This window comes from Mytilus galloprovincialis, chromosome 10 (genome assembly GCF_965363235.1).
Source record: "Mytilus galloprovincialis chromosome 10, xbMytGall1.hap1.1, whole genome shotgun sequence".
Classification (NCBI taxonomy): Eukaryota; Metazoa; Mollusca; class Bivalvia; order Mytilida; family Mytilidae; genus Mytilus; species Mytilus galloprovincialis.
The window spans coordinates 29,552,933-29,568,245 of record NC_134847.1 but is presented as its reverse complement, the minus strand read 5'-3'; the positions used below and the strand labels follow the sequence as shown (position 1 = coordinate 29,568,245).

General features: G+C 31.5%; 1 protein-coding gene across 1 annotated transcript in view; it reads right to left on the bottom strand.

Annotated features, from left to right (window-relative positions):
- Positions 1-2,697: 2,697 nt before the first annotated feature.
- LOC143048914 (uncharacterized) overlaps positions 2,698-15,313 on the bottom strand; it is a 39,280-nt gene continuing 26,664 nt past the window's right edge. Inside the window, exon 10 of the mRNA XM_076222777.1 lies at positions 2,698-2,858. Within this exon, the coding sequence (XP_076078892.1) occupies positions 2,698-2,858 (161 nt within the window). The remainder of the gene's footprint in view (positions 2,859-15,313) is intronic.

Genomic DNA, 15,313 nt, shown 5'->3' with positions numbered 1-15,313 from the left:
TGGATGGATTGTCTCATTGTCAGTCTCACATACATAGACCAGATTTAATTATTTTTTGGTGAACAGGGAAAAAATACTTTAGAAATTAAAGAAATGCCAAAGTACAAGTGATAAATCAAGCTTTAATATTGTCAAAACCTACTATTTTATGTTTACAAAAAAAAAAATTATAATCGCTCGCCTTTACTTTTCAAGCTTCGCCTCAAAAAATTGCAAATTAAATATTTTTTTATTAAAATTTTCAAATCGCTCGCTCGCCCCAAATTTTGGAGTCCAAAAATCCGTAGAACAAGAAATTAAATTGGTGTGGCCTAAATAGGTTTCTTTAAATGTAGCTGAACATTTTGTTTAAATTATCTAGAATAATTATATACATGTAAATGTGATTTTAATCGTGGACATTTTAAATCCCTGTTAACTAATACGTGACTTGGGCTTCTTGTACAAATTAAAACATGGAATTATTCATCCAAACTCACACAAATTCGCGTTTTTTATTCTCCAGTTTTTACAAGGGACATAATTTACATATACTAATGCAACAAACTTAATCGGAGAAGGAACGAAAATCCGAAACAGTATTTAAAAAAAAAGAAAATAGTTCCACGTGTGTGTGTCTCATTAGCGGATCCAGGGGGTTCCAAGGTTGGCACCCCCTTTTGTTATGACCGATCATTGCATTTGAATGGGGACATATATTTGGAACCCCTCTTTTTTTAAATGGCTGGATCCGCCCGTGTTGAAGGTTACAAGAGCGCAATTATTCGTACTGCATTTTCAACAGGTTACCACTTGAATTCTGTATTTTTTTTTTATCTCGAAGACTACACAAACTAGGGGAAGCAGTTCCTGTTACTGGAAATGCCAGTGTTGCATTACAACCAAAAAAATGTTTAGGGTCATGCGGCTCAAATTGACTTAAAAATAAAATACAGTTTAAAAAGATCGTCTATATTTTTTCGCTTAATGAAAAAGGCATATTTTTAATGGCTCTTGTAACCCTATAAGTGATCTACTTGTTACTTTAATACGAAGAAAATACATTTAACTTCAAAAATTGTTGAGATCTAATATAAAAAAAAAATGTTGCAATAAAGAATACACAATAAGTAAACTTATCTTTAAAGGCCTTGCATATTCCTGTTTCTCTAACTCAATCAGCTGGTATTTTCAAAATGATGACAGGGACGTTAACAGAGAAATTATTTTCATATTGTGCCAGATTAAATATTCCTAGTTTTGCTACGATTATATGATAGGCAATTATGCTACAAACAGTCTAACACAAGTAACTTAGAATGAAATTCAAAACAGTGTGGCTGTGGCCATTGATTGACACATTAAATTCATCCATTGACTGGGACAATTTAGGTGAACGTTCGGATGTAACGATCACTGCTCACTATGTACTTTTTAAAGACACTTAAACTATGGGGTCACCAAAGGTTCTCAACACCTTAATAAAGTAATTCGAAAAATTAATCAGAAATAACACGATGTTTTGATTTATATCAATTATATAAATCAAAACATAAAGGTTATTCCTGATTAATTTTTCGAATTATTTTATAATTAAAGGCGTTAAGAAACCTTTGGTTACCCCACAGTTTAAATGTCTATCGTAGGTACGTCGTGAACAGTGGTCGTTACAGACAAACGTTCACGTTAATTGTCCCAGTCAATGGATGAATTTAATGTGTCAATCAATGTTTTGAATTTTATTCTAAAATCAAATAATTGAAATATACAAAATACCTTTCTGTGTATAAATTCCTGAATTGATCACCTCTCGTGTTTCTTCAAGCTCGCTCTTGATGAATGCGCATTGGTGGTATTCATCTGCAACAACATTTTTTTCAGTAAAAATCTTGTTGCAGATGAATACCACCAATGCGCATTCATCAAGAGCGAGCTTGATATTAAAGATTGTTTGACTAATAATCTAATATTTCTAACGACAAAACATTATTAAAATTATTAAAATTATTAATTTGTATTTAATGAAAATAAATGTTCTAAGTATCCATCGAAAACATGAATTTAAAAGATGCGATAAGTCATTTTAATTTGCACTTTATAATATGCGCGGATCTATAAATTTTATAGTTCGGTTATCATTCCAAAACTAATTATATATGCACACATATATTCAAATTAGGCGGAAAATTAGGCGATGGCAATACACTCGAGGCCCTGACGGTCCTCTAATGTAAAAATGAAAGGAACTATATTTACAGACAACCGATTACGAGCAACCATTCGATTCATTTAACATTTAGGTATTACAATGTTACAAAAATGAGGAGTTATGTCCAGCGGCATGTTTTAAAGTCATATCTGGATTCAATTTCAAATGAAAATAGCCTGGTTTAACAAAATTAACACCTTTTTGTTTACTATTTCATAGAAAACTAGCTTTTTTATGTTGATGAAAGCTGGAGCGTCCACACAGAACCACTGACCGTGTCTCTTCCTAAGTTTTGATATGGCGAATTGTTCCTCATGGTTGTACTTTTGTATTTCTTTTTAAGACAAGTGATCTTAATCATTGCTAATTGCACACACGGAATTATTAAAAACGAGAGAAACAATGTATAGTACCTTTTCATTATATAAATACAATAAGTCAAATAAATTAACCTTTGAAGTAACAATTTTTGATGAAAATATTAAGGTATGCAAGACGAAAAAAAACTTTCACAACATAACACCATAAAATTGCTTACTTGCTTTACAACTGTTATCAATTGGGTCGTGATACTGCTCACCAGGACTTTCACAATCACATCTCCCAGAGACACAAACCAATTTGTTGTAACAGCTCAATTGTGTTGAGCATCTTTCATTGTATTTGGTTCCTATCAATTAACAGTTTACATGATTATTTAAGCATATTCCTTCTAGAATAGAAATCGTCGGTCTGAATGAACATGTTAAGTTTCGAATATTACTTAAAACTATTTTGTTAACATGAAGTTTATTTCGATATTTTAGTCCTAAAATTGAGGTAAACAATCACATTTAAGAGAATTCCGAAAAGATTCAAAAGTAAAACTGCTTTTGAAAAGAAATGTTCTATGTCTTCAAATCAAATCAGTAAGTAAATCAGCCTTTTTTGCAGCATTCACAATGAGTTATCTTTTTTTTATATACAGATTATAACTTTTATTCATGAGCTAGATGTTACCACTTTTGTGTTTTAAGACTTCTTGGTACTGTTCTGATTGCCAGTTTTTATAGTTTTCCGTGCAACAAACTGTTTTGTCTTGACTTTTTTTTCACTTTTACCTTGAAAGAATTTAAAATACTACTCTGTTTTTCCCATCAAAATTATGTTCTGCCGATGTCTTCACATTAAGCCGATACGATATGTATTACATACCATCGAACAGTTTGGATGTTTTTTGAAACTGACAGGCTTTTTTAAAATGTGTTCCTGACATCCTTATTCGTTTATATTAATTTGCTTACAGGATTTGATTTGTATTTTGATTAAATACATACTTGCTTTACAACTGTCATCCAATGGGTCGTGATACTGCGTTCCCGATTTTGCACAATTGCATCTACCAGAAACACATAACAATATTATTGTAACAAAGTAGTTGTGGGGTGCTTGCTCTGTGTACCTACTTCCTACAAATAAACAAAGAACACAATTATATGATCACATTCGTTATGGAAAATATTTTGCTGGCCGAAAGAAAGTTGTAACTTGACAAAGAGTCTTACATTATTTTGTACTTAATACAATTTCGACATATTGTCTTTCACGTTAAGAATAACATACGCACTTGGTAGGAATCAAATAACAAGTATATGGATTCAAATTCTACATTCTAACTTTTTAATATCTAATCATGCTAATTAAAAGAAACTTATTCACATATGATTAATATGTAACAATAAGCTCAATATGTAATTACAATATACTGTAGAAAGGTTAGCATAATTGTGTTTTCAAGTTTGGCTTCGATTAAAAAGATATATAAGTGCTATCGTACAGGCTATGCATTTCTTCAAATATATGAGATCAAGCTTTTTACAGTGAGTTAGATAAGATAAATAAAAGTCATAACTGTATTGATAAGCTAGATGCTTCCGCTTTCCGTTGGAACATAAAAATGAGAAGATGTAGTATGATTGCCAATGTGGTCACCTTTCAATAGAGATCAAATAACAAAAACAAAAACTATAGGACACCATACGGTTTTTGACAATGAGCAAAACCTATAACACATATTTAGCTATAAACAACCGTATGATATTGTTAATATGTCTTTTAAAATTGGCTTTCTATCACTATTTATTTTTCACTACAGGCGTTGTATTTTCCTTTTGCAATATACAGATGACATCATTCTATAGTTCTATGGCATCGAACAGTAAACATGCATGTGAAAATTACACGTTTCAACTGCATCACTGATCTCGAAATGAGGTCAAGAACAGATACAATTTATATTTCTTTTTTTGAATTCAGTGAGTGTCAGTAGTTACTATTTTAACCATATTTGTTAAGCCAATAAAAGTATATTAAAGGTTATTGTTTGTTCATACTTTTGTGTTCATAGAAGAGACAATAGCGTATAACTGATGTTTGAAACTTGTTAATCTATTTAGAATATACACAAACTGCGATATATTTTTTAAAAGGGAATCGAATGAACTCAAAACGGTGCAAGACCGGGTGATTCAATAGGATAAGAGTCCTCTAAAATAGTGGCATTAGCTGCCATGCAATTTAGCTATCATGTTACTAAACGGAATGTGACACTTTATAAATAATACATAGCTGAGAGGGTGATAGAGCAAATTGGTACCCCGAGAAAACATTGTCAACCGCGGCGAAGTCAAGGTTGACAATGCTTTTTCGAGGGTTATCAAGATGCTCTATCATCCTGTCAGTTATGTGTTATTCAATTTATTATACTGAATGTTCTATCATTATTGTCTTTTACAGATGCATTTTATTTTAAAGTATTTTCTAAGCAGTCAGGTACTTAACAACCTTACGGGTATTAGAAAAATCAACAAAAGGGAAGTAAATAGACAATAATAATGCATTGACTTGACATATCAACGAAATAAGGATTCGGCCCGAAACTGGAAAAAAGCTCCGCTATCTAGAAAAAAAATTATTTCCATTTGTTGTTATTGTGTTGTTGTTATTTATTTGATTTCAAATTTTTGGGGAAATCCCTCTTTTAAAAGGCCTCATATCTGGCGAAGAAATATACATCACATTGAATGATGAAATGTACATCACCTGTTGAAACCAATCGATGGTGAACGAATGCGTTTGAGTATGAAATAAAATACCAACAATTAGCATAACACAAAATGATTTATAGGTTTTACAGAAAAAGTGAAATATGTTTTCCCAAAAACTGTAAATTTATTTCATTGTCCTTTAAATTGCTGATTTTTGATTGGTCTAGCCGAGAGGTTAACATTCCAAAAAATTTTCACCCGCTCAGCTACGTGATAGAGTAAATTATCACCCTCGTATTAGTCTATCAACATATGGCATTTTAACGTGAAGTATAATAAAATCGGGTTTTTATTACCTTATCCGTATTTGACACAACTTTTTGGAATTTTGGATCTCAATGCTCTTCAACTTTGTACCATAGCCGTATTTGGCACATCTTTTTGTGAATTTTGGATCCTCAATGCTGTTCAACTTTGTACTTGTTTGGCTTTATAAATATTTTGATATGAGCGTCACTGATGAGTCTTATGTAGACGAAACGCGCGTCTGACGTACTAAATTATAATCCTGGTACCTTTGATAAATATTTCAATCAATTTAAATATCAGGCAGGTCATCTGACAAATATGATGTAAGAAAAAACATTTCTATAGTGATAACTTTAATTCTTAGTGTTGATTTCTGAACTATACTCTTCAATCAAATATAATTTGTCCCACCACTGACTTAGGTACGATGCCAGAAGGTAGTACACATTTAATATAAAATAGTTCTAATGAATGAATGGAACTTTGAAAACATGCAGATTTTTTAGGTAATTTGAATAGCAAATAAATGCTGAATCGCTTATGATCATTGTAGAACACTTTTTTTTAGTGTTAACTTTGAATCATAATAAAAGTGCACACGTTTGCCTTTTTTTTCAGACCAAAAGTACCCGTTTTTGGTACATTCGAAACTTCGGCAAATAATTCCCTTGCACATGCACATTAAAGTATGTTGATTGTTTCAGTACAATCCATCATGCGGTGCTATTACATACTTTGAAATTCAAAGATTGTCACGGTTTTTTTTAACTAAGCTGTGTCTGTTTTGAATTAACTTTTTTTAGGAGAGAGAGCATTCAAGTCATATATTAGTTGTGTATTTACTTATGTGCACAGCCCTGTTAATGCAATCCATTTAACATAGAACCTGTCAAGACTGGATTTCACAAAAAGTACTTACCACTTATATTGGTCGTTAGTCATGAACCATTCAGTATACCTACGATCAGTCTTAACCATACGTTGTTTAGTGAAACTGACTCCTTGTGCATACTTTACTGTAATTCGATAATGTCTGCGGCTGTTTATTTATGTAATTGTTTAAGCAGCAAATCAGTGCACTATTCCGAAATATTAAATAATCTGTTTTAGTTTTAGTTTTCTTTTGTTAACAAATTTGTGATGGTGACCTTTCACCCTTCAGGAGCACATGATATCACCCTCAGTTTTTTGTTTAGTTTGAGTTGCCTAGTTTTCAATTTTCTATGTTGTGTCCTTGTACTATTATGTGTCTGTTTGTTCTTTTCCACTTTTAGTCATAGCGTTGTCAGTTTGTTTCGATCTATGGGTTTGAATGTCCCTCTGTTATCTTTCACAGACAATTGTTGCAAGTGATATCTTTTGGGTATTGTTTGAGTGTTTTAGTCGGGAATTGTGTATTGGGTCGTATATGGCAATGCGACTGCCGGTTAGACAATTAGTCAAACGCCCATCAAGGTTAAACCTTTTACGAAATAACATATTTACGACACAATTAACATCCTGAAGACTGAGCTCCCCCTTTTTTACGGTCGTACGCCGAGCAGGGTTATTTTTTGTTTTTCAAACTCAAACAATGATAGGATTTTTTTGATTTCTCTATACCATGTGTTTTGTAGTATATATTTGTAATATTGTTTTTCGGAAACCATACCAGTTGTAAAAGAGGGACGAAAGATATCAAAGGGACAGCCAAACTCATAAATCGAAAATAAACTGACAAAGCCATGCTTAAAAATGAACACATGACACAACATGGAAAACTAAAGAATAAACAACATGAAAGCCACCAAAAACTAGGGGTGATCTCAGGTGCTCCGGAAGGGTAGGCAGATCCTGCTCCACATGTGGCACCCGTCGTGTGTTTTATTTAATTCGTGATTGTCAAATTTTAATCTCCATAATCCCTTACTTTTTGTATGCTTTTGAAATAGCTTGGGTTCAAGGAATTACCAACAACCCTGAACAGCTCAACATGAATGAGATATTGGTCTTGTGAGGGTTTACTAGTCTTTCCAAATAAATTGTATTCAAATATGGATATTAGTTTAACCTCAATTACTGACTGTTCTGTTGAAGAAAAGTTCAAGATAAAGCTGCTATAAGACTTAAACGAACAGTCTTAGTCTGTCGAAACATCAACCCTAATTTAAATCGAAACAACTTTAAAACATGTACATGCAAGCTTTCTGAATAATCTACATCAATGTACATTTAACAACAACTTGTATTTCTTTTACGAATTAAATATTGTAAAATCAATTCACATAATCACAAAACTATTCTACCACTAAACATCTTTTTCGAGGAGCTTTGCCTGCTGAAGTGTTTGTATGGGCGTGTTCTAATTTTCTAAAACTGTTCTAATGTATGAATCGTACTCGATTCAAAAGTCTGAACTTTAATAGACCAACAATTGATTACTATCTTTCAGTTGATCTCTAATTAAAGAATGTTGATTTTGTGACTCATTAAATTTCATAATTCTATTTGTTTCTTTTATTTTCAATTTTATTCAAATTGTAATCAAGATTTACATTCATTACACGCATGCTGATGTTGAATACTACAAGATACACAATTATATTTAAAAAACAATAGAAAAAGTACTATACATGATAGTTCTACATAAATACAATATATCTAAAACTGGTTTTTAACATTTGAAATTCATGCCGGAAATACATGGTTGAAAGACATGATTGGTAGATACGGAACTATTGATAATTTCAAAATCTACAGTGCATGCTTAAAAATAATACCATCTTGTGATATACAAACTTCAAAGATAAAAATTTTAAAAAATGGAATAAAAATTGATTGACTTTTAACTCTAATTATTTAGGTAGTACTGTATATTTTTTAAATATCAAATAGTTACAATAGTAAAAAAAGGGGGTTGATGCGTATTAAACAATCTCCTCATGATAATTTCACAAAGTTAACTGAATATTACAAGAAGCTAACTATAATTGATGTTTTTATACAATTTTGATTATTGCTGAAAAGCCTCCGATGAGGAAATAATTATGTTGAACAACAACGTATTTATAAGTTGGGGCTTTTACATAATATATTGGCCTCAGCAAAAGATAGTCAGGTTCCTGACATAATACCGTAAGCCAACTTCCAGGGGGAATAAACATTGTAGTTAAATTTAAAATAAAGTTAACGAAAATGATTTACCAGGTATCCAGGTTAAAACAATAAGCGAAAAAAAAACCAGCAAAATAAATGAAAGCAGTAAGGAACACACAAAAATACACATAAACTGGCAGTTAGTTCAATTGTTTACAAACATATAGCAGCTAGAGGTCAACACATTATATAGTTACAAGTTCAAGAGTATAATAAGTAGTATATAACGTTATGAAAGTCTTCTACTTTGCATACACAAAACAAAAACCTTTCAGCATGGTTCATTTGTAGTGTTTGCAGGGATAACTTGTACTCGTGTTTTTCTTCTGAAATTAATAAATGAAATAGTATACAGAAGATTCAAGGCAAACTAAATTAATTGTTGCATCTTTAAAATTCATATCTATCAAATTTTCGGATATTTAACTGTCAGTTCCTGTGAGAATAACGTAAAATTTGTACATTTTTTGAATTTTTTTAACATTGATACATAGCTCAGATTTTTTTACCAGTGTTATTTCCCCATGTCCTTCTTTGTTTGATCAACTTTTCACCATTATTGATATATGATTCCAAAAACTTTTCTTGTTCTCTTTAAGAGTGTTGCAGTTCTTATATAAGTGTACGTGTGCTTGTACGTAGTAAATTTAGATAAAGATTATGCTTCAAAAAGATTAAACATGGGTTATACCAGTATTTGATACCAACTATTTTAAACGTGGCAGGGATTGTGGTATTTTAAAATGTTTATTGTGATCCTTAGTTAGGATTGTAAACTTTTTTGAAGCATCAACATTTTAAAGAAATTTTCATTAACACACTCATGCTAAAACTATTTCATTACTCCAATTGCTTAATATGATAAGTGATATGTAAATGTTAATTAAACAAAATCAGCTGTTTACAAACTAATTCAGTGAAAATATTTCGTAAATTATCGCATAAGATTTAATTGGTTAAATACATGACCAAATTATTACCTTGGAAAAAAGACAATGAATAAACACACAGCAAATATAAACAGCAGTAGAAACACAAGGGCACCAATAACAAATTTCAAAATGTGGAAAGAGTTTTCTGAAAAATAAAATCTCAAATGATTATTTCACCAATTTTGGCAAATGAATACATTTGGTCATCACAGAAACACTTAAAAATGATATTATTGCACAGCAATATAATATTTCCCACAGAAAGTAACCAAAAGTTAGCGAGCAATAAATTCTAATATTGCACTAGTGCAATAAATCTTCAAAAATCTTGACGTCATCAACGACAAAATCTTAGTTTAAACCAATTTTTATTTTCAAATAGTATATTGCTATATGATAAAAGGGTAATTGCATGAATATTAGGGAATATTGTCCGTCGTAGAACATATATTGCACTCGCAAGCTCGTTCAATATAAAATTCTACTAGGGACAATATTCCCCAATATTCATGCAATAACCCCATATTATTGTGAAGACACGCTATAACAATAAATGATATGATATGTGTTTTCTTTAAATTTATTTAAAAATAATATGCCGAAAAGTATCAGTAAAGTTATACCAATCTCCGACTGCTGAATTAGTCCCTATAACTTATATTTGCTTGAGTGTATTCAAACTACAGAGAAATTTGTCTATCTTTTAGATAAAAGTACTGCACTTCAAACTTTGGGGTTTATGTTGCTCAATATTTACTTTTCAGGTTTTGTGTGCAATTTTTTTTTTATCATTTTAGTTTTCTTTGCCAAGGTATTGTCAAGCTTTTTTTTCACGCAGTAGTTCCATTATCCCTTTAGTATATTTCGTTTTCTTATATATATTTTTACATTAAGTTATTAACTGACAACGCCATGGCTAAAACGAGAAAGACAAACAGACAAACGAAAGAAAAAAGCACTCACAGAAAAGATTGAGCAAAACGAAACCCAACTTATAAGGTAATACGCCATTTAATAAATTCATGCAGGTAAAAAATAAAACTTTAATGGCATTGTAATGGCTGCCTTTACACTGAAATAATCTTGATGTGAAATGTATTTTGACACAAATGCCTCTTAAAAATGGCTCTAACTCTAGAACAATAAATTGAACTTGTAAATAACTAGAGTACTAGAGATCTGAATTTAAGATAGGTTTACAATAAGAAAAAATCAGAATTTTTTTCTTCTTCATAATAGAACGTCTTTGTAGTTTTTTTAGACAATATTTTACCTGATGATTGCCCTTGAGGTCTCGAAACAGCTGTGGTAATCTGTGCCTCTGGGATTTCCAATAAGCAATCGTTAATGTCAGCCACACACTGCCCAGAACTGCATCTATGTAATCCCTCGGGACATAGGTGTACAATCGTACCTTAGAAATAAAGAAAATCGCATGTTTGCGATTTTTTTTTACTTCTTTCATGTGTTATATTTCAGTTGTTTCATATTTGCTCTATTCTTCTTTTACTAACGAAAGATCCGAAAATAAATCGCACACGAAATAAAGTTGGATTTCAGTACAGTAGCATTTTTTTTCACTTCTCTTTCTGTCATAAAAACCCTACCGTATCTAGATTGAGTAACTTGTACATCTTTGACGTTTTATTTTAATTTCATTATGTTTCTTACAATGGGAAGTTGGAGAGGCTCAGGTACATTATTGATAAAGAGTATTCTTGAGGAAAAAAAACTAAAAGTCGGCCTATTGCTTATTATAATCATCCGAATAGAGGTAATGTGTAGATTCTATTACTTAACCATTAAGCTAGATTTTTAGATTGGTTATATTATGTTTGAAGATGTCTGGTCTAGTATATAACCTAAGACCTTCAAATTCGCCTTTGAAAAATCTTGTGGAAAAAACAATATTTGACAGCCTTAAATAAATACATCATAGAAACATGAGGTTAGCTTGTATTAATTAGCCCTGCATATCCACTTTTAACCACATTGTACTACAAAAAAACTACCTCCTTGTACTATTGGAAGCAAGTAATTTCGTACCCTGACCATTTCGTACCTCTGCCATTTCGAAATGGTATTACATATAAATCTTAAATGAGGTACAAAATGGCATACATATTAATCCTCCATGGGGTACGAAATGGCAAAAAACATATTAATCTTTAATGAGGTACGAAATGGTATTTCATGTTAATATTCTATGAGGTACGAAATGGTCAAGGTACGAAATGGTCAGGGAACGAAATGTTTTTGTCAGGGTACGAAATGGGAGGCACGAAATGGTTATGGTACGAAATGACTATAATTCGTATTTTGTATATCCAATAAATCTGTTGTACCATTAGAAATATATTTTTTCCAATAGTTAAATGGTTTTGTCATGATTCGATACACTTACAATTTATTATGCCTTTGAAATTATTCAAACTGTTTTGATGAAACTGTTCACAAATAGAGAAGTACATAATCTACTTCCTAAATATCATGATAACGACTAATGTCAGCAAACATTTTGTTATCTTACGTGTACTATACTTATATATATATATACGATCTCTTATGAATGCTCACATTGCTTAAAAATATGATACTAATAAAAAAATCAAGGGTGTTGACTGGGAGATAGACAATGTATTAATGATTTAGTAAAGACCTTTATCTTGTAATATAAAAACAAATATAAAAAAGGGAGATGTGGTATGATTTTAAACGAGGCATTGCGTGACGAAACTATATAAATAACACTTTTGAAAGTACTTAAATGAATAGAATCTTTTCTGAATAGCCAATAGTCTAAACATATGTGAAGGATTTTCAATCTAAAATTGAGTGAAATAACTATATGTGCAAAGAACTATGTTAGTTTTAAAAAGAAATTAAAAAAAACCATAGACATACAAAAATGTAAGTTAAGAGATTTCCATTCAACAGATAATGAATTGTCGAGTCTTTTAACACTAAGGTTGTCCACCTTCATTATTGACAATCTTCTGTTTATACCTATATGACAAATTTCAAGATTAGGTGCCTCATTTTATAAATCTAAGCATCAGGTGAAAACGCATGTTTTTAATTACTCTTGGTCACCCTAAAAATCATTTTACTTGAGCAGACTTAGAAAAATACATAGAGACTACCTTCCTTTTTTTAACAGCAAAGCCACTCAATGCTTACTCGATATATATTGAAAACAAGAACTCATGTCAAATTTTCCAGTCGCCAAAATTTCATTCTCTGAAGTAATAAATTTTCTGCCTAATCGTATACCATCCTCAGTAGGCAAGTGTTGTGTTACGCTCGTGCATGATCATACATCTAACACAAACACTAATCCAAACAGTCCCCTTCAATCAACTTACCGATATGATGATTGTAAATCTCATCTCACTCATGATATCTTTATAGTTGTTAAATCTCTTTTTGGCAAAAAGTCGTCTGATCTGTTATTGTGTCCTATTACTGATTGTGAATTTTTTCGCAACTGAAGATTTGACTTACAAATGATACATGCAACGGCAAGTCTCGCTACTTTTTGCATTTTATGCACGTCTTTTTCTTTATACGGTATTTCATTTATTACCCGAGGGATTTCTTAGATCTTTACGTCGATAAACTGTTGTTTGCGTTAATCAATACTTACTACAAAAGGGAATATCACACATCTCCAACCGCATACTAGGGTCCATGGTAAAACACCAGGGTGAAGGTTGGTCATCTTCGAAGTCTGGATTACGACAATAGTTGTGCGCATATCCAGGTGGTGGATTGAACCTATAATGCACATGTGGATGATTTGAATCCCACCTCTGACAGGGCCTGTTGTTGATAGTTAGATTGACAGCTCCTCGATATTCCATACCTTGAGATGTCATTTTACAATCATCTTCTGCAAAATTTTAAATTTAGATAAAATGACAAGGTGTTAAAATTTATCAATATACTTTTCCTGATTGTGAATTGCTAAATGAGATTTCTACCAATCGTATGTTAATAGATCCGACGCCTTAATCGGAAAGATAATAAATTCAAAAGAGTGCTTCGGTCGTATAATTAATTTCTGAGACTTTTATAGAATTACTGATCTGGTTACAAGCCTGTTTGCTTTCTAACTTTGAGTTTCACAAAATATTTCATTCCCTTTGGACATAAAACGATTGAACTTTTGAAATGCTTAATTTCAAAATTCAATTAAAATCATAAAATGAGCAACTATCTAAATCTAATTAATATAAAAAGGAATCTAGAATTTCGCTAAATAATGAATAGTTTCATACTTGATAATAGAAACTCACGTATATTACAAGTATGATCATTTTCGTTGTAGTATTGTAGAGTTTCACAATTACATATACCAGCATTACAGATGAGAGGAGTGATACAACTTCTAACTGATGTCGAACACATGTCCTTGTGGGTTCCAACTGTAAGGAAAGTAATCAAGTATTAGACTTTGATGTCAATTTGTTACTTTACTATAATTCAATATTTTGTTCGATTAGATTAACAAATTTGAAGCAGCGTCAAAATCTTAACATTACATCATCAATTCTCTAAATAAAACAAAAATATATATTGATTTAGAGCTTGCAAATTCAAACTCAAACTCTTCTTATTGTCAAGCGGTTGGTATTTATACAAATATCATCTTGAATCCAACTGCAGTACTTCTTGTAAAATTTGTCACCATCTGATGAAAGGTTACTTTTTATTCAGATAAATTTCATAACATTACCTTAGTCATTTTGAAGTCTCTGATAATGCCTGCTCAAGTATATAAGTCGTGTTACGAAAATAACGGGATTACGAAGCAGTTGTATATAGGCGAAAGAAATAACATTGAAGTCAGACAGAAAATGAATGTATCAACAAATATATGTTTGATGTTAACAAGATGTAAAAGTAAAAATATATTTCATTTTTAATAGACTAACATGAATGTGTCCATGGTACACGGATGCCCCACTGGCACTATCATTTTCCATTTTCAGTGGACCGTGAAATTGGGGTCAAAACTTTAATTTGAAATTAAAATTAGAAAGATAATAGGGAGAATGGGTACTAAGTTTCAAATGGATGTGACTTCAACTTCATCAAAAACTATCTTGACCAAAAACTTTAACCAAAACTTTAACCTGACTTCGCACTATCATTTTCTATGTAGTGGACCGTGAAATTTAGGTCAAAACTTTAATTTGGCATTAAGATTAGAAAGATATATCATGAGGAAGATGTGTACTAAGTTTCAAGTTGATTGGACTTCAACTTCATCAAAACTACCTTGACCACAAACTTTACCCTGAACCAGGACGAACGGACGGTACGACGAACGGACGAACGAACAGACGGAGGCACAGACCAGAAAACATAACGCCCCTATACTATTGTAGGTGGGGCATAAAAATTGTCAGGTTTCATACCGGCTTCCTCAACCATTTAAAAATGACAGCTACTGAATAGCACAACAGTGGCGTTAAAAACATACAAGCAAATCATTTTGTTACCACAAGATATAAGATTTAAAATATTGTTGCGAGTTAAATGTTTTCTGGTCAAGCTGTTGATGAACAGTTATTTAACATGACAAGTAATTTAGATACGTTACTATGTCAAATATGACATTTGAAAAAAACCAAATAGGCTTTGATTATATATCAAGACTTGTTGTTAAGAATAAAACAATACAGGCTTCGATTATATATCAAGACAAGTTGTTAAAA